A 26,435-nucleotide genomic window follows, 5' to 3' on the forward strand; every position below is an offset into this window, starting at 1 on the left:
CGGGTATTGGTCCTGCAGTGAAAAACGGTTAATTGTTACTTTATAAATCCCCACAAATTCTGACTGTGCCATTGCCCTTGAGAACCGGAACAATCGGACCGGCCCACTCGTTGAACTCAACCGGCATGATGCCCCCTCGTTGCAGCCTGTCCAGCTCGATCTCCACTTTCTCTCGCATCATGTATAGCACCACATGTGCCTTGTGGTGGATGGGTCGTGCACTGGGAACCAAGTGGATCTGCATCTTCGCCCCAGAGAAATTTCCGATGCCTGGCTCAAACAACGACGGGCACTTGCTCAAAATCTGGGCACATGAGGCATCGTCGACGGACGAAAGCGCTATGATGTCGTTACAGTTCCAGCGGATTTTTCCCAGCCAGCTTCTGCCGAATAGTGTGGGGCCATCTCCTGGTACAATCCATCATGGTAGTTCGTGCACCGCTCCATCATAGGATACTTTTACTACTGCAGGGATCAGCTCTTTAGTGTAAGTTCTCAGCTTGGTATGAATAGGGCTCAGCTTGGGCCTTTGTACTTTGTTGCATCTCAGCCTCTCGAAGGTCTTTTTACTCATGATGGACTAACTTGCAACCGTGTCCAATTCCACAGATACTGGAATTCCATTCAGTTCAACTTTTAATATGATCAGTGGACATTTCGTGGTGAACGTGTGTATCCCATACACTTCTGCCCCCTCAGTTCGAGTCTCCAGTTCAGTTTGATCTGCCATGGATCGGTCTTCCTCTGCAACATGGTTTGCAGCTCGTTTGCACATTCACTGGAGGTGTCCCATTATGCGTGCTAAGGCTGTGGAACAGTGTTTGATGCGGCAATGCTGGGCTCGATGATCATCTCCGCAGCGCCAACAAGGTGTTAATTGCCTTGCACTCACACTTGATGGCAGACTGAGTCATCTGAGGTCGTGCAGCTGCAGGTGTGTACGTTCTGCCATATGAATTCCTGCCTGAAAACGACGTTACTTTGTGTATAGTACTTGCCGATGCATCTTTATGCTGCAAGGTTGAACAGCTTCCCACTGGTTCTGAAGTTTAGTTCCACTCCAGCGGGGAGCTTATCAACTGAGGTGGAGCATGGCAGCGAGGAAGACTGAGAAGAGGGTTGGGGCGAAGACGCAGTCCTGCTTGACCCTGGTCTGGACATGAATTGAGTCTGTTCTGTGATGGGGCTGTTCAACCTTCGCCGTCTCCAGGCCAGGTCCAGGACCACTCCAACCTCTGTCGTCGAGCTAAAGTACGCGGATGATGCCTGTGTCTGTGCACAGAGGTTGAATTCCAGGACATCGTCGACGTATTTACCGAGGCATATGAAAGCATTGGCCTTATGCTAAACATTAGTAAGACAAAGGTTCTTTACCAGCCTGTCCTCACTGCACAGCACTGCCCCCCCCAGACATCAAGATCCACGGCGTGGCCCTGGACAATGTGGACCACTTCCCCTATCTCGGGAGTTTCCTATCAACAAGAGCAGGTGTTAACGACAAGATTTGATGACGAGATCCAACGCCGCCTCCAGTGCGCCAGTGTAGCCTTCGGCCGCCTGAGGAAAAGTGTTTGAAGCCCAGTACCTCAAAACTGTCACCAAGCTCATGGTCTACAGGGCTGTAGTACCCCACTAGTCACTGCCTGCCATTCTGAAAAGTACCCATTTACTCCTCCTCTTTGCTTCCTGTCTGACAACCAGTTCTCAATCCACGTCAGCACACTACCCCCAATCCCATGTGCTTTAACTTTGCACATTAATCTCTTGTGTGGGACCTTGTCGAAAGCCTTCTGAAAGTCCAAATATACCACATCAACTGGTTCTCCCTTGTCCACTCTACTGGAAACATCCTCACAAAATTCCAGAAGATTTGTCGAGCATGATTTCCCTTTCACAAATCCATGCTGACTTGGACCTATCATGTCACCTCTTTCCAAATGCGCTGCTATGACATCCTTAATAATTGATTCCATCATTTTACCCACTACTGATGTCAGGCTGACCGGTTTATAATTCCCCGTTTTCTCTCTCCCTCCTTTTTTAAAAAGTGGGATTACATTGGCTACCCTCCATTCGATGGGAACTGATCCAGAATCTATGGAATGTTGGAAAATGACTGTCAATGCATCCGCTGTTTCCAAGGCCACCTCCTTAAGTACTCTGGGATGCAGTCCATCAGGCCCTGGGGATTTATCGGCCTTCAATCCCATCAATTTCCCCAACACAATTTCCCGACTAATAAAGATTTCCCTCAGTTCCTCCTTCTTACTTGACCCTCCGACCCCTTTTATATCCGGAAGGTTGTTTGTGTCCTCCTTAGTGAATACTGAACCAAAGTACTTGTTCAATTGGTCTGCCATTTCTTTGTTCCCCATTATGACTTCCCCTGATTCTGACTGCAAGGGACCTACGTTTGTCTTAACTAACCTTTTTCTCTTTACATATCTATAGAAACTTTTGCAGTCCGTCTTAATGTTCCGTGCAAGCTTCCTCTCGTACTCTATTTCCCCTGCCCTAATCAAATTCTTTGTCCTCCTCTGCTGAGTTCTAAATTTCTCCCAGTCCCCAGGTTCACTGCTATTTCTGGCCAATTTGTATGCTACTTCCTTGGCTTTAATACTACCCCTGATTTCCCTTGATAGCCACGGTTGAGCCACCTTCCCTTTTTTATTTTTTACGGCAGACAGGGATGTACAATTGTTGCCCATCCATAGTCAACCCCTTCAGTAACATTCGCCAATCTATCCTAGCCAATTCATGCCTCATACCTTCAAAGTTGCCCTTTAAGTTCTGGACCATGGTCTCTGAATTAACCGTTTCATTCTCCATCCTAATGTAGAATTCCACCATATTATGGTCACTCTTTCCCAAGGAGCCTCGCACAACGAGATTGCTAATTAATCCTCTCTCATTACACAACACCCAGTCTAAGATGGCCTCCCCCCAAGTTGGTTCCTCGACATATTGGTCTAGAAAACCATCCCTTATGCACTCCAGGAAATCCTCCTCCACCGTATTGCTTCCAGTTTGTTTAGCCCAATCTATATGCATATTAAAGTCACCCATGATAACTGCTGCACCTTTATTGCCTGCACCCCTAATTTCCTGTTTGATACCCTCCCCAACATCACTACTACTGTTTGGAGGTCTGCACACAACTCCCACTAATGTTTTTTGCCCTTTGGTGTTCTGCAGCTCTACCCATATAGATTCCACATCATCCAAGCTAATGTCCTTCCTAACTATTGCATTAATCTCCTCTTTAACCAGCAATGCTACCCCACCTCCTTTTCCTTTTATTCTATCCTTCCTGAATGTTGAATACCCATGGATGTTGAGTTCCCAGCCCTGATCATCCTGGAGCCACGTCTCTGTAATCCCAATCACATCATATTTGTTAACATCTATTTGCACAGTTAATTCATCCACTTTATTACGGATACTCCTTGCATTAAGACACAAAGCCTTCAGGCTTGTATTTTTAACACCCTTTGTCCTTTTCGAATTATGATGTAGTGTGGCCCTTTTTGTTTCTTGCCTTTGTTTACTCGGCCTTCCACTATTGCTTTTTACCTTTCTACCATCTGTTTCTGACTCCATATTACTTCGCCCTGTCTCGCTGCATAGGTTCCCATCCCCCTGCCATATTAATTGAAACACTCCAGAACTGCATTCGCAAATGCTACCCCTAGGACATCAGTTCCAGTCCTGCCCAAGTGCAGACCGTCCCTTTTGTACAGGTCCCACTTCTCCCAGAACTGGTTCCAATGTCCCAGGAATTTTGAATCCCTCCCTCTTGCACCACTGCTCAAGCCACGTATTTATTCTAACTATCCTGTTCCCTCTACTCTGATTAGCACGTGGCACTGGTAGCAATCCAGAGATTACTACCTTTTGAGGTCCTACTTTTTAATTTAACTCCTAGCTCCCTAAATTCAGCTTGTAGGACCTCTTCCCGCTTCTTACCTATATCGTTGATACCTACATGTACCACGACAACTGGCTGTTCACCCTCCCTCTCCAGAATGCTCTGCAGCCGCTCCGAGACATCCTTGACCCTTGCACCAGGGAGGCAACATACCATCCTGGAGTCTTGGTTGCGGCCGCAGAAACTCCTATCTATTCCCCTTACAATAGAGTCCCCTATCACTATAGCGCTCCCACTCTTTTTTCCCACCCTTCTGTGCAGCAGAGCCAGCCACGGTGCCATGAACTTGGCTGCTGCTGCCCTTCCCTGATGAGTCATCCTCCTCAACAGTACCCAAAGCGGTGTATCTGTTTTGCAGGGGACCCCTGCACTACGTTCCTTGTACTGCTCTTCCTGCTGGTCTTCCATTCCCTATCTGGCTGTGGACCCTTCACCTGCGATAAGACCAACTTACACGTGCTACTCACGTCATTCTCAGCATCGTGGATGCTCCAGAGTAAATCCACCCTCAGCTCCAATTCCGCAACGCAGTCCGTCGGGAGCTGGAGGCGGATACACTTCCCGCGCACACAGTCGTCGGTGTCCCTGAGTTCCCACATGGTACAGGAGGAGCATATCACGTGACCGAGCTCTCCTGTCATGACTTAACCCTTAGATTAACTTAAATTGGCAACAACAATGCTAAAGTTTACTCACTGTTATAGAAGAGAAAAAAGAAAAACTACTCGCCAATCACTTATCCCCTTGGCTGTGACATCACCTTTCTGTTTCTTTCTACTTCTTTTTTGCCTTCTCCCTGTAGCTGCACAAGCACGCCTCTCCGCGCACCTCCCGACCTTTTATAGGCCTCACCAATGGACTCACGCTGCTCCCGGCTCAGCGACACCTCTCCACGCACCTCCCGACCTTTTATCGGCCTCACCAACGGACTCACTCTGCTCCCGGCTCAGCGACGCACCTCCCGACCTTCTATAGGCCTCACCAACGGACTCACTCTGCTCCCGGCTCAGCGACGCCTCTCCACGCACCTCCCGACCTTTTATAGGCTTCACCAACGAACTCCCGCTGCTCCCGCTGGTGGACATAAATGCCTGGGCTATTGTTATGGCTTTGCTCAGGTTCCGTGTTTCAACCGTTAATAGTTTGCGAAGGGTAACCTCATGGCCAGTGCCAAGCACACAAATGTCTCTTAGCATTTGCCCCAGGAATCCACCAAATTCGCAATGTCCTGCAAGGTGCCTTTGTTTGGCGACGTAGCTCGCCACTTCCTGGCCTTCAGACCGTTGACATGTATAAAATCGATACCTTGCCATCAGAGCGGCTCTCCTTCAGATTTTGGTGCTCCTGGACCAGCGTACAAAGTTCTTCATAAGATTTTGTTGTTGGTTTCACCGGAGCAAGATGAGTATTCATGGGGCCATCGGTTGTTGCCCCGCAGACAGTGAGGAGGATCGCCCTTTGGCAGCGTGCTCGTTGGCCGCAAAGTATTGGTCAAGTCGCTCCACGAAGGCTTCCCAATCATCACCTTCTGAGAATTTCTCCAGGATACCAACAGTTCTCTGCATTTTCGCGTGATGGTTCATTATCCCATCCTCGTCGCCAGTTGTTATGTCTCAAATAAAGTAATGTGACTGCGTACTGTAGACTTGGGTAAGTGTGATCTTAATCTCTCTATTCTGACTCCAGAGTGCTGGCACAGCATGGGAGGCCTGCTTATATGCAGTGCTCCCAAGGGATGCTGGGATCCCTTGGGACTCTAACAGATGCGCCCTCTGGTGACAGTAGAATGCTGGTTACAAGGTGTTGCATACATAACAATTCTCGCCTGCTATGAAGAGATACGCAGTGCGTTTTTAAAAAAATGTTTATTTTTGCGCATGCGCAATTAGTTAGCCGTTTTTTTTTTTTGGAGCGTGTGCGTTCCAGGTACACACTGGAAGTCCCGCCCTGCGAGATCTACTCTGGTAGTGCCGGTGTCAGAAGGTACGGATGTTGGAAGAAAACTTAGGATTTTTATTATCAGCGCTGAGACAAAAAAAAAAACAAGCATCCAGGTGAGAGTGAATTCTTTTTTTATTCAGAAAACGTGGGGCCCATAATGTGTAGAAATGTCAAGTTATGCAGTTTTTTAGGAAAAATAGAAAAGCAGAGTATTTTTTAAATGGTGAGAGATTGGGAAATGGTGTTTCAGAGGGACCCGAGTGTCCTTGTATACAAATCACTGAAAGTTAACATTCAGGTACAGCAAGCAATTAAGAAAGCAAATACTATGTTGGCCTTTATTACAAGAGGATTTGAATACAAGAGTAAAGACATATTCCTGCAATTATATAGAGCCCTGGTGAGACCACACCTGGGGTACTGTGTACAGTTTTGGTCTCCTTACCTAAGGTAGAATATACTTGCCATAAAGGGAGTGCAACAAAGGTTCACCAGTCTGATTCCTGGGATTGGGGGCGGGGGTATTGTCCTATGAGGAGAGATTTAGTAGTCACGGACTATAGTCTCTAGTTTAGAAGAATGAGAGGCGATCTCATTGAAACATATAAAATTCTTACAAGGCTTGATGCAGAGAGGATGTTTCCCCACCTGGGGCATCTAGAACCAGGGGTCACAGTCTCAGAATAAGGGGTCGGCCATTTCTGACTGAGATGAGAAATTTCTTCACTCAAAGGGTGGTGAATCATAGGAATGTTCTACCCCCAGAGAGCTATGGATGCTCAGTCTTTGAGTATATTCAAGGCGGAGATGGATAAATTTTTGAATATTAAGGGAATCATGGGATATGGGGATAGTGCAGGAAAGTGGAGTTGAGGTGGAAGATCAGCCAGGATCTTTTTGCAGGCTCGAGGGAGCAAATGACGTATTCCTGCTCTTATTTCTAATGTTCTTGTGTAAGAATGGAACAAGAGAGGGAAATCCCACTGAGCTGTACAATAGAGATGAGAGGAACGTGTTATGGTTAAAGGCTGCAGAAAGTTTGAGGTGAATGAAGAGGGATAATGTCACTGGTCAGTCAGAGATGATGTAATTTGTCTTTAGTTAGTGCCGTTTCTTGCTCCGCTAAGTTCAATGCAATCTTCAGGACAGTTTTTCACCTTGCTTCTGGGACTCGAGCATTCTGATCTGAACATTCACTTTCGTAACTTCAAAACTTAACTGTTTCCCCTGATATCTTGTAACATTCTCCCATTCACATTTCATCAAGTTCTTAATGAAATGTGAATGGGAGAATGTTACCAATTATCTGTCTAATGCTTTTGCACAGCTTGATTGAAGAACCCTTGCACTTACCGCCTTTTTAAAATTATATTCATGCGGGGTGTTCAGTACATAGCATTTGTTAAACAATATAAGACCAATGTCCATCAAGTTCACTTGCAACCATCCTGGTAGTTGTAACACCTTTTTCAGTGAAAACATGCCTAATTTATGCATTTACTTGTTGTAGTTCAATCCCTCCATCCCCTTTAATTATTCTGGTTGCCCTTTTCTGTATCATTTCAATTGTTGCATTATCCCTTCTGTACAGTGGTAATGAACTGTACCCTGTATTGTAAGTGGAGGCACACCAATGATTTATAAAGTGGCAGGATTATCTCACTTGCGGCTGAATATTGATCTTTTAATACATCCCAACATCTGATTGCTTTACTTAACTGCCACTGAGAATTATTGTGATAGCTTCAATTTATTGTCAATCAAGACCCCCAGATCTCTTTGTCCATTCACATTATTTTCTTCCCTTTTGTAATAGTCTCTTCCTGGATTGTTTTATCCCCATGTGAAGCATTTTGCGTTTCTCTGCGTTGAAGTTCATCTGTTTTCCCAACTCCCAAATATATTCAAATGTGATCACTGGTACTTAAAGCCTCAGCCACCTTGGAGTTAAAGATTTGATCGTCCTATTTATGATCAAATATAAAATGCTTTTTACACTTGTTGACACTTTTACAAATTGAGTCATAAGACAGTCCCATTAACTCTAGAAATCCCTTCCCTGTCTTACTAATGAAGCTATTATTATCCTAGTCAACTTCTGGTAAGTTGAAACCTCCCAGCTACTATAGTTGGACTCTTACTAATCACCTTCATTATCTCACCCCACAGTTCCTGATTAAGGCTTTTACTCTTGCTTGGGGGTCTGTAGCATAACCCCAGTAATAGATTACCTCTGTTACCATCTATTGGGCTCAATTTTGGAGTAGGCTGCTTTTTCTGGCATAACTTAAAAATCCCCAGTTTCCCCGATCAATTTGCACCAGCGTAACTCAATTAGTAAAATTTTTTTTAGGTTAGTTTTTTTTCCTCAAATGTGGGTGTTACCAGCCATCTACGCCAGTTCTGGCCATTTAGGCAACTTTGGCCAGCTAATAGTTACTCCATTTCTACTTAGGCCAGCGTATGTGGCCACTTGAGAAAACCCTTGTGGAGAGATGAAGAAATCGGCGCAGGTAAGTACATCTGAGGCCATTCGGCCTGGGATAGGGGTGGGAAGCGGAGAGGATCTGAATCAACAAAGCCTTACCCGTAGCAATGTTTGCAAACAAAAACTACTAACAACTCTATATAAGAAATTTAAAAAATTGAAGTCCTACCTTCATCATCTTCAAACTCCAATTCACCTTTCTGCGCTCGGCCCGGGAAGGCAGCGGGCCGGTGCAGGAGGCCACTTGGCCTGGGCTAGGGGCGGGAGCGATGGAACTGGCCGGCATCGGGGCCCACACAGCGGCTGTAGAGGGAGCGACCTAGCAAGCATCGGGGGCCAGAGAGGAGGCGCAATTCAACAGAGAGGTGGCTGGGGGGGAGGGGAGTGAGGTCACAAAACTCTGAGGGGGTGTGTGGAAAGAGGAGGAGAGAGAGGTGTCACAAGACTCCGGGGAGGAGAGGAGAGGAGAGGACAAGACAAAAGACCTTTGGGTGTGGTCCATCCATACAGACTTGGGGGAGGGGGGGGTGGGGGTTGGAAGAGAGAGAACTGCGAACCTGTTCTGCCTGCTTTCTTGCCGTTTTGACCTTCTTTGAAAGTTTAACTTTAAGTATGGGGACAATACTGACAATGCCATACCTTGTGCGAGCATTCTGCATCATTGTGCTACGTAGGAGACAATTGATTCGAGCTCATCACATCAGGAACATCAGAGCCCGGAGGCTGCTGGGCAGGAGGCCTTGCTCATCTCGGCAATTTCGAGTCATGCGTTCGTACCTGCACCTGAGTGATGCAGAATGTGTCAGAAGATTGCGTTTCCGCAAAGAAGTTGTTTGTGAGATCTGTGAGTTGCTGAGACCAGACCTGCAACCGAGAAATGCCAGTTGGACTGCTTTGTCAGGTGAACTGAAGGTTACAGCTACACTTTCATTCTATGCCACCGGATCATTTCAAGCTGCAACTGGAGATGTGTGCTCCATCTCTCAACATGCAATACATGTCTCTATTCGCCAGGTCATGGCTCACTGTATGCGCGGAGGAATTACTTCAAGTTCTCAATGACCACCCAAGCAATCCATGACGGGGCTGTGGGGTTCTCGAGGATTGCTGGCTTCCCAAAGGTATAGGGCTGCATTGATTGTACTCACATCGCCTTGCGAGCACCTGTGGGAGGATTCAGAGCTGTTCAGAAATAGAAAAGGCTTCCACTCCATTAATGTGCAGTTCGTATGTGACAACATGTATCTCATCATGTCAGTCAATGCAAGATACCTTGGCAGTACCCATGCTGCGTTCATCCTACGCGACAGCCATGTAGGAGCAGCAGCCAGAAGGGCAGAGCTGGCTAATGGGAGACCTGGCTCATGGCACCCCTACGCGTAACCCGGACGGAAGCTGACTGTCAATACAACATGTTACACATTACGATGCACAGCTTCATAGAGAGGGCCATTGGCATCTTGAAACAGCATTTCTGATGCCTGGACCATTCCGGAGGCTACTTGCAATACTCCACTGAGATTGTCGGTCAGTTCACTGTTGTGTGCTGCATGCTGCATAACTTAGCCATCATGAGGCAGCAGCACCTGGTAGTGGAAGACCCACCTGCGGTGAGAGTGGCTGATGATGATGATGATGATGTGGAAGATGTGGGTAACGAGGTGGAGGAGGATGATGACGACGATGAGGAAACCATGCAAGTGCCTGAGGCCGGAGCACGATAGCGGAGGAGGGTGGGCCATCGTGCTCCTTTAACGATTGCTCGAGCCGTGAACGCCTTACTGATGTCTGAGGGCTCAGCGACAACTATTCCACATGGACATGTTTATTGTTTGGAGCTGTTCCGTTATGTGTTGTATTCATGGAACATGATTCAGTTTTAATGTAAAATATATTATTCAAAAGTTTACAATGTACTTAACTTAACTTTAATAAAATTATTCTTGTATCAAACTTTACTTGAATATGACTCTTTAAGGTCACACACAGTTTTAAATTTACATAACTTTCAAAAAACTTTTAATGTGAGAACGTTTACAACAGTAATATCAACAGCAGCAGCAAAGAAAGGCTGAACACATCTCCTATCCCCTTAGTCTAACACCGCCCGGCCGCTGCGCTTGGTCTTGAACTCTCCAACACCCATGCCTGCAGGTGGTGGCGCAGTGATTTTGGGCTTGGTACCAAGCTTATTCCTTCTAACATCTCTAATGTGCACTGCTTGATGGGGTGGGGCTGCGGGGCGGGGGGCTCTGGTGTTAATGTAGAGGGCCGGCTTTGGTCTCTTCAGAGACTGGTGTGGGATTGCAGTGGGAGTGGCAGTTGATTGTCAATGAGCGCATGGTCTGGGCGTGTTCCCTTATTGCAGCAGCTAACTCACACATGCCCTCTCTCATGCACCCTGGCAGTGTCTCAGCGGACTGAAACATTCCCTCCCTGATGGCCTGTCATTGCCAGTGTCGTCATTGCCAGTGTCGCCCTTTCCACTCCCTCTGACATTCCCTCATGGCCACTGCCGTGCTTTGCATTACCTCTGACATTCCCTCCCTCATGGACACTATTCCCTCACTGATGTTCCCGGACATAGTTCCCATTTCCCGTGCCATAGCTGTTACTTCTCCCGACAGTTCCGCTACCTCATCACTCACCCGACTGATGTGTCCAGGAGTGATCGGATAAGGTCAATGCTCTCCGTACTCAATGACATTCTCTGACCCACATCTGTTATATCCTGCACCTCAGGAGAGCGTGGTTGATTTCTCCTTCCCCTCGCCTTGGGTCTGCCTCGCAGCATCCCAGCTGGGCTCTGGGTGTGCCTCGCGGCTTCCTACTGGGACCCGCAACCTCTGAATGTGTGAAACCATAGAATGTCCCACCAGAACTAAAACCACTAGTCATGGAAGTGGGGAAACCATGGAATGTCCCACCAGTACGCAAACCACGAGTCAGAGAAGGGGCTGGCAACTTCAAGAACTGCACATGCTCCATATTCAGTATATTAGTGGCAGCTTCATGCAGCTGATGCAACTCCCTCTCATCCCCATGTTGGTCTGGAGGGTTGGCTTGGAAGATGTTTTCAGGCTTGTCTGCGTCTGAATCTTCTGCATCGTCAGGATTGGCCTCAGGTTCTGCAAAATATAACCGAACGGTCAAATGGTTAGCAGCAGAGGAGGGGGGGGGGGGATGGGTGGCATGAGTCGGATCACACATAGGCCAGGTAGCAGGTTGATTTGAAAGGCCAAGATGAATTTTCAGGACTTGCCATCTCCTTCGAGCGTGGGCCCAGCTAGTGCAGTACTGATTGTTTGTTTTTCTTAGGCAGGACCCATCAAAACAGCGACCCTGTCTTCCAAGGGTGTCAGTGCGTGCAGATTTGGCGGGCTGCCTCCTGTTCGAGTTCTTTCCCTTTTTTTGTGGGCCAATTTCTTCTGTAAAGATGAAAGTGCAACTTTTTAGAAAGGGTGTCTTTCTGCTGGGTGGGACACATACAGCTGGTCACATTTACAATTGTAGTTACATTGAATAAATGAAAATATTACTTACACTAACTACTTGACCAAGGTCCTGCCATTTCTTTTTACACTGGCTTCCACCACCAATGCGCAGAAATCTTCTGCAACTTGGTTCCAGTGTTTCTTCATTTCTTTCAGTGGCACTTTTATATGACCTCTGCTGGTATCCAGCTCCTGCCATCTGTTCTTAATGACATTAACTAGTGTCTCCACTTCTTCCAGCAAGAAATTCTTTGTTCTTAGTCCACGTTGCTGCATTGCTATATTGCTGCAGCAACTCTGAGACACTCGCACACTTTTTTCCAATGCTCTTAGACACGCACTACTGATTTTGCATTCAGTAGTGATTTTTCCAAACACACCGTACTGATTTTTCCAAATACAGCACTCCTGGCACTTCCGCTGGCATACGGCACTGATTTTGCCAAATGGAGCACTGCTTCTTGCATTCAGTAGTGATTTTCCTACCACAGCACTCCTTCTGGCACGCAAACACAAGCAGCTCTTTATAAATGGACGATTGCCAACTCGCAGCGCTACTGCGCATGCGCGGACATCATTATTCTCCACTGCGCATGTGCAGACGTCCTGGCACATTTTCCAGCGCAGAACGCAGGCTCCACCCCCGCGTTTCGACTGACCACGCTGTGCGGCTGCAGTGAAGAGGCCAGACAGCGGCCAAAGTTGCAACATTTTTCCGGCGCATCTCTGAACGTACGTAAGCGGTTCAACTCATAAGTACGCTGAAAAACAGGCTCGGCCAAAATTGAGCTATTTATTCTACCCAAAGTGTCTGCCCTTTCCTTTTTTATATCCTCTCATTTGTGCCTCAATACTAGTGTTTATATATACTGTCACCATCACCACATTTTCTTTCATTAAACCCATTTGCTGCTGCTTTATAATATTTATACTAATCATTACCTGTTCTCTCATCATCTCATTGTTTTGGTAAGTTTATAAAGGGGCTGTCTTGCATTCCTAGTTCCCACCCAAAACACAAACTATCATTTCTTTTCCAGATTCTGATGGATCTTTATGTTCTTGATTTAATTTCCTTTTTTATAATACGATGAAGTGCACATCAATCATTCTGTACTGTGCAGTGTTTTTGGATATGAAACATGTTGAAATGTTGGCAAATTTAAGTTAACTATTCTACATACATTTTAATCATAGCTTTAAAAAATGGGTCTCGCAAATGCGAGGAAACAATAAAATGCAGCTGCACCAATTGAACATTTGAAACTTTTATGATCGAATTCCTAAATTTAGTAAGGGTTGGACAAAATCTGATTTGAAATGTTGGCATTGATGGTGACATTATTAGTATTTGAGAAGTTTGCCAGCCACTAATCTTTTAGAATAGTGATACTGGAAAGTGAAGCAAACAAGCCTGTTAAAGAAGGTTCGTACAACCCTGTAGAAGTTGCAAAATTCAATTATGTTGTACACTTCTAGAATGTGAACTATATTGAATTAAGTTGTAGTTAGTCTTATTTAGCAGTCTGTGTTTCTGTTTGAACTAAATCTTAACGCATTCCCTGTCTGCGTCTATCGCTGGCAAGTTGCAGCCTATTGAGCTGCTGCAGAACAAAACCTTTGCAGTGCAAGTTTCTAATTTCAAGTCAGGACAGACTAAATTACATTAAATCATTTGCTATGTAGCCCAGGACACTATTTTCCAGTGATGCATCCTTTTTATGCCGTGCATGCCAGTTAATCACTTCAACTGAACTTTAACATCCTAGTATAGCAAAGTGCAGTCACACTACTAATAGCCACTAGATGGTGCTGGTGTGCTAATTTGATTTTAAGCAACACATTTTAAGACAAAGCGGATTTGTGTAACTCGGGCTAATTTTAATTTATACACTTTGTGATCTCACCACAGAAATGACCCTGCTTGGGGATTCCATGCTAGTCAGAATCCTTAGTTTAGTAAAAACACACCAACTAAAAAATGCTCTGATTGATTATTGTCTTCTGCAAAATGGGGAGGAGGAGTTCCCTCTAGACGTTTCTGCCAATTTAAGAAACACATGTAAATTGATACTGCGTGGAAAAACATGGGCCGAATCTTCCTTTTTCAAGAGAAGTTACAGTCCCAAAACCTACAGACACAAAATATCTGCACCAGCATAGACTTGCAGATTCCTTGATTTCTGTACCTGTCCAGCTAGACTGCCCAATTTCAACTGTCATGGTACTGAGCAGGTCTCTGCATCCAAATTACATTACTAAATGTACTGGTTGGAGAGCAACTTCCATACTGCTGATGTTGGTGTTCAGACCTTTTACCTTCTCCTTTCCTCACCTCTTTTCTTTCTGCATTCTTTTCACTTTCCACTAACTTATGTGGCAGCCTTGGCTCAATAGTGGCACTTGCCTCTGAGTCACATCGTGGGATCAAGCTTCACTGCAGAACTTGAGCGCACAATCTTGCAGACATTTCTGTGTAGAGAGATGGATGAGATGTTGAACCAAGGCCGTGACTGTTCTCTCGGGTTGGTGTAAAAGACCCTGTCACTTTTATTTGAAGAAGGACAGGGGAGGTTTCCCAGCCTTGACATTTATCCCTCAATCAACAGCACTATGACAGGTTATTTGGTCATTTATCTCCTTGCTGTGTGAAAATTGGCTGCCATGTATCCCTAACTTACAACAATGAGTACGCTTCAGAAGTACTTCATTGGCTGTGAAGTGTTTTGGACCATCCTGAGGTCGTGAAACATGCCATGGAAATACAAGATTGTTCATTTCTGATTGTCCAGTGACTTGTAGAATGCATTATGACCTGGCTAGAATTGTTTGGGATTGGTGAAAGCGTATGGCACTAATTCCATGGCTATTGCTTGGGCAGTATTGAAACCAGTATCTCTTGCTATTAGTGGTGTCCAACATGGAGTATTCTGTACACCTTTTATAAAGCACAACTTTCTCTGATTAGCTGGGGATCTGATTACAGTTGTCAGGTCGTTGATAACAGCTGGAGTAACTATTTTCCTCTCATTACTTCCCTCCTCTACTTTATTGGAAGACATCGTCGTCATCATCAGGCAGTCCCTCGGAATCGAGGAAGACTTGCTTCCACTCTTAACATGAGTTCTTAGGTGGCTGAACATTCCAATATGAGAACCATAGTCTCTGTCACAGGTGGGACAGATAGTCGTTGAGGGAAGGAGTGGGTGGGACTGGTTTGCCGCACGCTCTTTCTGCTGTCTGCCCTTGATTTCTGTATGCTCTTGGCGACGAGACTCTAGGAGCTCACCACCCTCCTGGATGCACTTCCTACACTTAGGGCAGTCTTTGGCCAGGGACTCCCAGGTGTCAGTGGGGTTGTTGCACTTTATCAGGGAGGCTTTGAGGGTGTCCTTGTAATGTTCCCGCTGCCCACCTTTGGTTCGTTTGCCGTGAAGGAGTTCCGTGTCGAGCGCTTGCTTTGGGAGTCTCGTGTCTGGCATGTGAACGATGTGCCCTGCCCGGTGGAGCTGATCAAGTGTGGTCAGTGCTTCATTGTTGGGGATGTTGGTCGAGGACGCTAATATTGTTGCGTCTGTCCTCCCAAGGGATTTGTAGGATCTTGCAGGGACATCGTTGGTGGTATTTCTCCAGCGACTTGAGCCGTACAGCAGGGCGGGTATTACTACAGCCCTATAGACCATGAGCTTGGTAGCAGTTTTGAGGGCCTGGTCTTCAAACACACGTTTTTTTTCCTCAGGCGGCTGAGGGGAAAAGAGTGTTTGGAGGCGGTGTTGGATCTCGTCGTCAATGCTAGCTCTTGTTGATAGGAGCCTCCCGAGATAAGGGAAGTGGTCCACATTGTCCAGGGCTGCGCCGTGGATCTTGATGACTGGGGGCAGTGCTGTGCGGTGAGGACAGGATGTTGGAGGACCTTTGTCTTACTGATGTTTAGCGTAAGGCCCATGCTTTTGTACGTATGTCCTGGAGTTGGAAGGTGTAGCCTGTAGAAGAGAACACCTACTTTGATAGATCTCATCTTTTTTCCAACCAACATCCTCCACACACTCAGCCATTCATGTCATGGGTCTTTAGGAGAATAATATATTCCTTTCACTGGGTTGAGCTAGTATTGCAGCAGAGCTTATGTTTTCTATGTGGGTATTCATTACTGGCTTAAGGATGTCACTATCACAAAATTCAAAGGAGGATGGTTCATCTATGTGAATCTTCGCAGGGAGCATACCTGGTGTTGGAGCACCAGAAATATGTGGAGTCTTTTTTAGAAGATCTGTGTGATTATTTAGAGACTTTATTATTGAATCACCCAAAGAAAAATATTTTGTGGTGTAAAGTCCTTTGCCTCTCTCTTATTTCTGCAGTGTAATTAATGGTTACAATCATTAAGTGCAGAACATTTACTTTGAAACCTATTTTCATGTTGCAGCTGAAATATATTAGCTGGTGCTGAAACTAAATATCAGAGATCTTCTATTTACGAGTTGTTTAAAAATAAGAGTTATTCTATACTATCTTTTGTCTAACCTGCTATTGTGTTTTCTTAAGATTATGTTGCATCCTTCTAAGTTGCATTTCATAACATTGAAATCAATTTTTTGTTCAAACATGTATGTTTTAGTATAGTATTGAAGTATAATCAGTGTGTGAAGACTGCTCACAAAGCAAGAACTATCTGTGGAAATCAAGAAAGTATCATTGTGAATTATGTTATTTGGAAAATATATTTATTTAGATCAAACCAAACTTGAAGGTACATGCTAACTTTTTACAGTTTCCTCTTTCATAATTATAGCCTTAAATATAACCTTAATTTGTTGTACTCCCAAAGCAACAGACTATAGTTTAAAAAGCCATGTTGCAGCAAGGCATCACTGCTGCAGACTTCACAATTGCACCTTGCTGTAGGAGGAGCACAAAGAAATCTAGTGTGTGTCGCAAGGGTTTTGATCACCAGTCAATGAATAATTTGTTCTTGATTAAACAAGAAGGTGTTGATGATCTGCCATTTAAAAAAAATAAATCAACATGTTGAATTTTAAAAATGAAGACCTAAATGAGTGCATCGTAAATGTTCTCTAAATGTGATGTGAATCATTTAAAACTTACACAAGCGGATTTTTACATTTAACTTAAAAAAAAACTCACGGTAGGGAAATATCAGTCCTGTATTTCCTATTAAATCCCCAATTGCATTGGGGTCAAGTTTCCACAGGAGTTACTCCAAAAAAAATAGGAGCATCTTTAAAATCGCAATTCTCCACATTGAGTTTGCTCCAGTTTCAGTGAGTTTGTTCAGTTTCTTTTTAGTTGTTTTTTCAAAAGGGGGCGTTACCACCCACTTACGCCTGTTTTGGCCATTTAAGCAAGTTTAGACAGTCACTAACTAACTTAGGCCAGCGAATGTGTCCACTTTTATACGCTCAGAAAAACCTTGCGGACACTTTAGAAATTAGGAGCAGATAGCCAGAGATGGCGGGGGTTGGTGTGGGGGGGAGGGGGAGGGATGGAGGATTTTCCAAAGCACTAAGCACCTTCACAACAACATTAAAGAAGCATAAGTACATTTAAAACATTAAGCACAAAAATAAGCATTCAGTAACAAATAAAAAAAAATACAAGGAAAGCACCAAGACTTACAAAGCACAAAATATAGTAAGCAATTAATTAACAAATAAAACAATAGGAGGAACCCTGCATTTAAAGCAATAAGACCAAAGTAATGTTAAACATACAAGCCTGCCTAGATCCCATCCTACTCACGTCGTGCCCCCAATCTCTTTGCTTTCCTGCTACCCCTGCCCCCCCCAAACATCTGCGAAACAGTCCCAAGGAACACTCGATGGCCTCAGTCATCTTCCTCCTTGATGGTCACTTTTGCCAGCTCCTTCTCCCTTTCCTGTTTGGCTTTCTGTTCCCGGGATCTCCTGTCTCCGATGATGGACATTGCCGTCTGTTCCCTCGCAGGTTGTGGCGGGGAGCCTATTCGGCCACATCTAGGTGCGGCGTGCTTCGGGCCCCTCCCACACAGCCTGCAGCACACGCGCACAGAATCTGGGGGCGAGGAGTTACTGCATGTGTGCGCACACTCTAGCACGCATGTGCAGAGGTCCCGGCACTGTTTTTGCGCCAGGACTTGGCTCCGCCCCCCCACATATTCTGCTGCGCTACGCCAGGGCCGTACATCGGTGCTGCTGCTTGGAGAATACGAGGGTAAATAATAGGCACCGTTTCTGTTCTTAAAAAGTTGGCGCACTTCACGGTTGTGCGCCATTCTAACTGTGGGTGCAAACTTGGGCCCATTGTTTCAATCTCATGTTTCCATTCTCTGGCAGCTAAGTGTGATGGGCAATAAATGTGAGAAATATGGCCAATTTTTTGATGTCCATTGCAGCAGGCCAAGAGTGGAGACTGCTATCCCATTCACCAATGCTTTATTTAAGCCTGGGTTCCTTGAATGAACTTCAGTTGTAGCACTGCACTATACCATTTCATACAAAGTCGTTTTTGAGTAAATATATAGTCTGTCTTAATTAAAATGTTTGCATGGATCATTAAATGTTTTGTTTAATTCCTTTGCTTTATTCTCTTTATCCCTCTCTCCCAGGTTTATTCAAGAGCAAATGAGCAAGAGCCCTGTGGATGGTGGCTTGCCAAGGTTCGGATGATGAAAGGAGATGTAAGTTAAGAATATTTCAGATGATGGAGTAAGACAATTGGATTATAAAATGTTTTAAAGAAATAATTGGACGGCAAATTATATGTTCGTACTATAGTTATGTTTTATAAATATGAACGTAGTGTGCAAGAATATAGAGAGTACTGCATGCAGTTATGAACACCCCATTTAAAGAAGGCATTAAAGCCATAGAGATTGTACAGTCAGATTCACCAGGATAATGCCAGCGATGAGAAACTATGGGCTCAATTATGCCACCAGTGGGCGCCGTTTTTCTGGCATCCGCTGATTTTTTTTTTTGGAGCAATGTTAATTTTGCAACTTTCCTCAAAGTTTGTACGTCGGCGGCAACTGTCGGCACAGATTTTTTGTACAGATTTTTTGGCGCAGGTCTGGGTGAAAACTGATTTCCGTGCCGTTTTTGGCCATTTAAGCGACTTTCCCCCCCCCCCCCCCCCCCCCTTCTTAAAGGATGGCGCAGAGTGGTCTTATACCGATCAGAAAAACCCTACGTTAAGTTAAGGAAATTGGCGCTCAGGTCTGTATCAGAGCTGTTTCTTTGAGGTTTAGTCTTTTTCATACAGATAGTTTATAAACTATCATGTTTAAGTACGTTCCTTGCATCTCTTTACATTAAAGATTATTTACTTATGGTGCTTGGCCCCCTGCTTCCGGTCCCGCTGCAATCTGGGCCGAAAAAATCCCTGCTCCCTGGCCCTGCTGCAAGCCTGGTCCGAATCTCTCTTTCTCCACCCCCCCGGGGTCCTGTTGTTATCCCGGGCAATTCCCCTGCCGCAGCAAGCCCTGGCATGAACTTCAACTCTCAGGTAGGTGGAGCTTCAGCCCTCTGTGTCTCGTTACCCTGGCAACCTCCACTTTTGGCGCAGACTTGAAATTCCACCCCCAGATTTAACTTTGGGTACTGCAGCGGCAAAATTAAATTTTACTTTGGCGAAAGTTTCAATGTGCCAGGAAAAAAAAAATCAGGCACAAAAAAATTGGCCATTAATCCTCCTGGGCGCCAAAAATTGGCAAAGAGGAAAATTGAGCCCTATAGATGAGAGGTATGAGATACTAGGATGATTTCCACTGGAGCAGAGAAGGCCAAGAGAACATTGACTAAAGGTTTTTCAAATTGCGAAGCATTTTGATACTGAGAATTAGGAAAGACTTTTTTTTCCTTTGATTGGGAAGTCGGTGACAGGCGATCAATTTAAAATGGTTCCTGGCATTGAGGGGCGAGGAGAAATTTGTTTTACACACAAGGTTGTTGGAATGGTTTGCTACAAGTAATGGTTGAATCGGAGATCATTACATCTTCTAATGGAAAATTGGATGAAATATTTGAAGCACTTCTATGGTAGGCTATTTGCATGAAGACGTTTTCTTTCAAAACTTAAATTTGCATTGAATTGGACAGATAACTCCAAAATGTCTACATTTTCAACAAATGTCAAGTTCCTTTGAGGAGTATAAAATCTTAAACAAAACTAAGACAGATCAAATGCTTAATATTTAACCAGTTGGCTAATTGGTTAAATATTAAGCAAAATCAGTCTTGTTGCATTTTATGTACTAAACATTTCTGGCAAGAGTATGTACTAGGGCTTTTACTTTTAAGTCAGCTGAATTAAGATATATTTTTAAGCGTTTTGTATATAAAAATGCACAGTATTAGAGTGTGACATCTTTTTTGCAGTTTTATGTAATTGAATATGCTGCCTGTGATGCAACATACAACGAAATTGTTACTTTTGAGCGATTACGGCCTATGAACCCAAACAAGGCAGTTACAAAGAACTCCTTCTTCAAATGCACAGTTGATGTTCCTGATGATTTAAAAGAAGCGTAAGTAGAAAAGTGATGCATGCCGTAACCATTTTAATTGTTCAAAATACGTAGCTTCCTTTTTCTCCGCAATGTTGTTGCAGCTGCAAACAGCCCAATTCTTTAGCATTTTCATTGCCATTATTGCAGAATATAGGTAAGAAACACTTTGCAGCTGATCACTGAATTAAAATTTCCTTGCATTTTACTCTGCATTTGCCTCCTGAAGATGATGAATTGTAATTAAAACTTGTGCTCTTGCAACATTAAATTTTAGATGAAATAACGGGGAGGGTTGATGACGGTAGTGCAGTTGTTGTGTATATGGACTTTCAAAAGGCGATTGATAAAGTGCCACATAATAGACGGTCGCAAAACTGAAGCCCATGGGATTAAAAGGACATATATTAATGATATATATTAATGACCTGCATTTACGTATAGGGGGCATTATTTAAAAGTTTGCAGATTACACAAAACTTGGAAATGTTGTAAATAGTGATGTAAGGGGATTAAAAAATGGTCAACAAAGTGGATACTGAAGTTAGTGAATTGATTTGACACATAGTCCAGATTGTAGGGCTTATCAGTATTAGGAGGTTCTGAGGAATCGAGAGTTCCTCTGTCTTTACGGTAGGGATTGTAATTGACCGATTGTATGTAAAACTCGCTTATGTATGTAAAGCACGCTTATACACTTGCGTGAATGGTTTTTAAGAAGGGGAAGCAGCAAAGATTGCTACCCAGCAAAACTTGATGGTTAATGAACCATCCGTTATATTAACCTTAGTACAGACTCATGGGGCCCAAGTTTGCCCCCCTGGCGGAGGTGCGGCGACTTTCTACACTAAAAACGGCGCCGAAAACTTACCGTAGCACTTCGCAGGCCCTGGCGTGGCGCAGCACAAGCAGTGGGGGGGCGGAGCTAGGTCCCGGCGCTGAAAACCGTGCCGGGACCTCTGCACATGCGCGTGTGCTCTGCAGGCTGTGTGGGAGAGGCCCGAAGCACTCCGCCCTTAGCCGTGGCTGAATGGGCTCCCTCATTGGCGGCCCGCTGAAGATAGGTCTTCTTTTTTGTTTGTTTGATTATTTATTTATTTGGTCCATTTTTCATTTTACTTTCTGGGTTGCACGAGATCTCGAGACCCCAGTTTAAGTTCACTAAAGAGATTCTGAGCTTTCTCTGAGTTTCAAGTGCACATCATGCAAGTTGAGTTGCAGTCAGTAGGAGCTTGAGGGTATATCACCGGGAGCAGATCTACACAGTGAAAAAGAACTGTTGACAGCTAAATCCACAAGAACTTCTCCGGGTGATTACTCCTCACCAATAATGCAGGGTTCGGAGTGTCGGCCAGTGGGGAATGGAGCAGCACAGCATCCCCTGGGATTGAGGTTGTTCGGAGCCGGCAGAGGAGCAAGTGAAAGCTGCACATGTAGTTCACCGACCTCGGTCCCAACTCACTGACCTCAGGGCCCCGCCGATTCGTCGACCTTTTTATTTGCTGTTGATTGCTTATTACTTTGGTCTTGGTGCTTTAGGTGCAAGATTTGTTCTATTTTTTATCAATTAATTGCTTATTACTTTTTGTGCTTTGTATAGTGCTTTGTAAGTCTTGGTGCTAGGTGCAGGTCCTCTCAACTTCCGTTTTTTTAATTATTGAATGCTTATTTTTGTGCTTTGTTTAGTGCTTGGTGCTTTAAATGTACTTATGCTTTTTTAATGTTGTTGTGAAGGTGTTTAGTGCTATGCAAGGTCCTCTCATTCCCCTCTTTCCCCGCCCCCTCTTATCTCTGGCTACCTGCGCTGATTTTTTAACTCACCGCAAGGTTTTCCTGTGCGGCCACGTTAGCTTGGAGTAATTTTTAGCTGTCTAAACTTGCTTAAATGGCCAAAACAGGTGTAAGTGGCTGGTAACACACACTTTTGAAAAGAAAATGAAACTTTAAAAAAAAAACCACACTAACTCACTTACACTGGAGCAAATTAAATGGGCAGAATTGCGATATTTAAGATACTCTTTTTAAAAAAAAATCTAGTTGCTCCAAAAAAAACGGAGCAACTCCTGGGGAAACTTGGGCCCATGGAAACTTACATATTCAGTACAGAACAAGGAGAGTAAAATGTTTGGGAACATAGATTATAGCAGCATGGGAACAGGATGGTATTGACTGGTAGTTTTGACTAGAGTTCTTGGGAGAGGGATAAGGAGGCACCACCCTGGAAAACAAAGTGAACCAACACATCATGAGGCAAAGTTGACACCACTGAATAACACATTGTGGGAGGGTGATGGGAGATGGACATGTGGGGGAGAACCACTCCGAGGCAGTCTGAGCAGTAGTCCAATCGGTGGTTTTGTCGGAGGGTCGCACACCTCTCAAAATGTATAACTAACTGTAAAACTTTTGTTCTGAGAAGTTTCATCCGTGAACACTTCCCTAGCATGCTTGACTAAAAACCCCAGCAGTGAGGAGGATAGTAGCTGACTTCAGGAGGACATAAACAGACTGGTGAAATGGACAGTAACATGGTAGATGAAATTTAATGCAGAAGTGATGAATTTTGGTCAGAAGAATGAGCAGAGCCAATGTAAACTTAATTGTACGATTTTAAAGTAGGTGCATTAACAGAGACCTGGGAGTTCAAATCTTGGGTGGTAGGACAAGTTGATAATGCTTTATAAATAGAGATACGAGAGTACAAATGAAAGGAAATTATGCTAAACCTTTATAAATCACAGGTTAGTCCTCAGCTGGAGTATTATATCTGTATTTTAGGAAACATGTTCCGTCCTTTAGAAGGGTGCAGAGGAGATTTACTAGAAACATACCAGGGGTGAGGGGCTTTAGTTATGTGGAGAGACTGGGATTGTTCCTCTTGAAGCAGAGAAGGCTAAGATGAGATTTAATAGAGGTGTTCAAAATTAAGAGTTTTGATCGAATAAATGAATTGTTTCTGTTGGCAGGAGGGTTGATAGCCAGAGGACACAGATTTAAGATAATCGACAAAAGAACCAGAGGGAAGCTGAGAATTTTATTCACAGTGAAATATGATCTGCAATGCACTGCCTGAAAGGGTGGTGGACGCAGATTCAATAGTAACTTTCAAAGGGGAATCACATGAAAAGGAAAAATTTGCCAAGCTACAGGGAAAGAGTAGGCGAGCGGGAGACATGGCTAACTCTTCCAAAGAGCTGGCACAGGCATGATGGCCTGAATCGCCGCCTTCTGTGCTGTCTGAGTCTATGATCCAGCATCAAATTATTATTTTCATGTTTGGTTTAAAGCATAGCTCTTGTTTTTGGATAAAGTTTATTTTTAGCTCATCTGTGCTTGTTTTCATTGCTGATTGCAGGAATATAAATCATGGATTTAACGCTGTTCTTTGTTTTTTTTTTCTCATCCAGCTGTGCACATGAAAATGCGCATAAAGATTTTAAGAAGGCCACTGAAGCAGATTGCATTTTCTATAGCGCTGACACTGGTCAGTTGTTGGTTTTGGTAAGAACTGAAGACCTGTTCAGATTTGATTCTCAAAAAACTAGATATTTTTTCTATCGTTATGAGGCTTTGGTGAGATCTTACGTGGAGTACTGTGTACAGTTTTGGGATCCTTACCTAAAGAAGGATGTACAGTTGCAGCTCCGAGAATCCCTGGCGGGGGCTGGGCCCGCCCGACCCCCATCCCCTTTAGGATAAGGTGTAGGCCATTAAGGACAGAGATGAGCAGAAGATTCTTCATTCAGTAGGTTATGAATCTTAAGAATTCCCAGAGAGTTGTAGATGCTCAGTCATTGAGTATATTGAAGACTGTGATCGATAGATTCTTGGACACTATGGGAATCAAGGGATATGGGGATAGGGTGGGGAAGTGGATTTGATGTAGACGTTCAGCTGAGATGTTGCCTGTTGAAGGTACACAACTGGTGCAATTTAATAAGTAGTTTTGATTTCAAACAAAAGATAAATGGACAAATGAGCAGGAAATGAATATTGCCTTACTAGAAGGGAACTCTTGTTACTAAATGCACACTAATGTTTACAGTGGAAGTGTCTGATTTGGAATGCGCTGATAAGAGGCTGTAAGTAGGGGAGTGGATTGTTGGAATTTTTTTTAATGAAAATTTGTTTTATGCAAAAGGTATACATTAAACTTTTTTTTAAAAATCTAGTCTACCAAAGAGGCCACCGTGAAGAGAGTTAGCATTCTTAGTGATATGCATTTGCGTAGCATTCGTACAAAGCTCATGCTTGTGTCCAGGAATGAAGAGGCGACAAAACATTTGGAGGTAAACACAAATATATTGTCCCATGTAACTGCTTATTTTCAAGGGCTGAACATGACTTGTTAATCAATGGTATTTTTTTCCAGAGATGAAGGATGTAAAGTACTTTTAATATAAGGCAATGAGAATTTTTTTTTAAAAAGCAATGATTGAAATGAGTGATATCATTGCCCGAGAAGGTTAGACATGCCTGTAAAGGGCAAGCTTGATAAGAGTCATAGATGATCAAAACATTACTGAATTTTTAAACATTTTAATCTCTGCAGTCTTTCTGATGATTATTTGTGGGATCCTTGATTCTACAAGAAAAATAACAGGTATTAAGAAAGATGATAGAGAAAATATTAAAAGATGGAAACTTCAAGAATTGCCTTGAGGATTGAATTTTTCTGTGATTTGTAATGCATGAGAGAAAATTAGTTTGGTACTTTCAGAGACAGCTGGAATTTCTCAATGAAGTGGAGGATATTTGGTAGAATTATTCAGTAACTTACTGATAAGTGAGGAGATCATTTTGAAGAGCAGAAGCTTCACTTGGGAGTTGCATATGGAATCATAACCGAAACATTGCACTAATAAATTAAGTTTATTAAACAAAGATAAATCAGATTTTTTTTCTCACGAACTTTTCTTTTTTTGCGGATGTAACTAATGCAAATAATTAAGTGCATTTTGTCTTTAAGAAACAAAGGACTTCAACAGAGGCTGATAATATTGGCTTATGTTGTTGAAGAGATAAAGTTGCTCAAAAATGGTGGTAAATTGCAGTGTAATTTAATATTTCCTCATCTATGCAACTTCCACAGAGGGGGCAATGTGTAGGCATCCTATAATACACTGTCTCTTAAAATTGCACCCTGAGCATGCCCCTGAACAATTTCTTGCTAAGAATGAGAAAAATCATACCTGCAATGTGTAATACAAGGATAGTCAGTAAAGCCGGGAACAGCAATTAATGGCATTTCTTTGGTACCTGTCCTTGGACCTCTACTTTGTAAAATCTGCATAAGCTACCTATATTGGGATTAAAAAGAAACATTCTAAATTGGTAAGTTTTATTGAGGGTCAACGAATTCAGCTATAAGTGAATTCAGATCTGGAGAAGATCAGTTAAATTAATTGGTAAACAGCAGGAGTTCGTTTTTTTTTCTCGAAGATTTGAAAGAGGAGAAATAATTCTGGTCCAAAAGGAGTAGGATTCATTGATAAACTAATGGAGAGCAAATTAAAAAAACCATGATGACCCAAATTATATTTTCTTATTTTACTGATCAGTTCTTAAATTATTACGCTTAGAAGTTCTGGGGAAGGAGAATCTGTTATGTGGTGTTTTGACTTAGAAAATAAGAAACTAGTGGAAAAAGGGGACGAGGGCTACACATATAGCCGAAGGCAAAGTGCAATTTGTTGAGTAACTCGATTGTAAACTTATGGAATAAACTGCTGCAATGTATACTGTATGTTGATTTCATTTGTAGCATTCTAAAAAAAAGACAGATTTCTGATTCAGCAGTGAATAAACAATTGTAGATTTGGCAATAAGGCATGATGCAGGTGTAAAAGTTGTACAAGGGGATTGGTGTGCTGCATCAATGTTTTTCCTGAGTTCTACTGTTAGTGAGGATTTATTTATGCATGGTTGGTTGCAGAGAAAAACTGAATAGTCAGTTTTGCAGTTCATATTAAAAACCTATACTGCTATTGTACTATTGGGCCCAAGTTTCCACACGATAAAAAATGGGCGCCCCTCCGAGCTGGGCGCCCATTTTTCGCGCCACAAAGTGCGCCTAAAAAA

The 26,435-nt window shown here is 43.6% G+C and overlaps 1 protein-coding gene across 4 annotated transcripts in view; it reads left to right on the forward strand.

Moving 5' to 3' along the window:
* fxr1 (FMR1 autosomal homolog 1) overlaps positions 1–26,435 on the forward strand; it is a 109,704-nt gene that overhangs the window by 27,899 nt on the left and 55,370 nt on the right. For all 4 annotated transcript variants that reach the window (XM_070883424.1, XM_070883425.1, XM_070883423.1 and 1 more), the window contains 4 exons: positions 18,456–18,527; positions 20,227–20,375; positions 23,762–23,855; positions 24,527–24,643. In XM_070883424.1, coding sequence (XP_070739525.1) covers positions 18,456–18,527; positions 20,227–20,375; positions 23,762–23,855; positions 24,527–24,643 — 432 coding nt within the window. The remainder of the gene's footprint in view (positions 1–18,455; positions 18,528–20,226; positions 20,376–23,761; positions 23,856–24,526; positions 24,644–26,435) is intronic.

Source organism: Pristiophorus japonicus, chromosome 6 (assembly GCF_044704955.1).
Source record: "Pristiophorus japonicus isolate sPriJap1 chromosome 6, sPriJap1.hap1, whole genome shotgun sequence".
NCBI classification, from domain to species: domain Eukaryota; kingdom Metazoa; phylum Chordata; class Chondrichthyes; family Pristiophoridae; genus Pristiophorus; species Pristiophorus japonicus.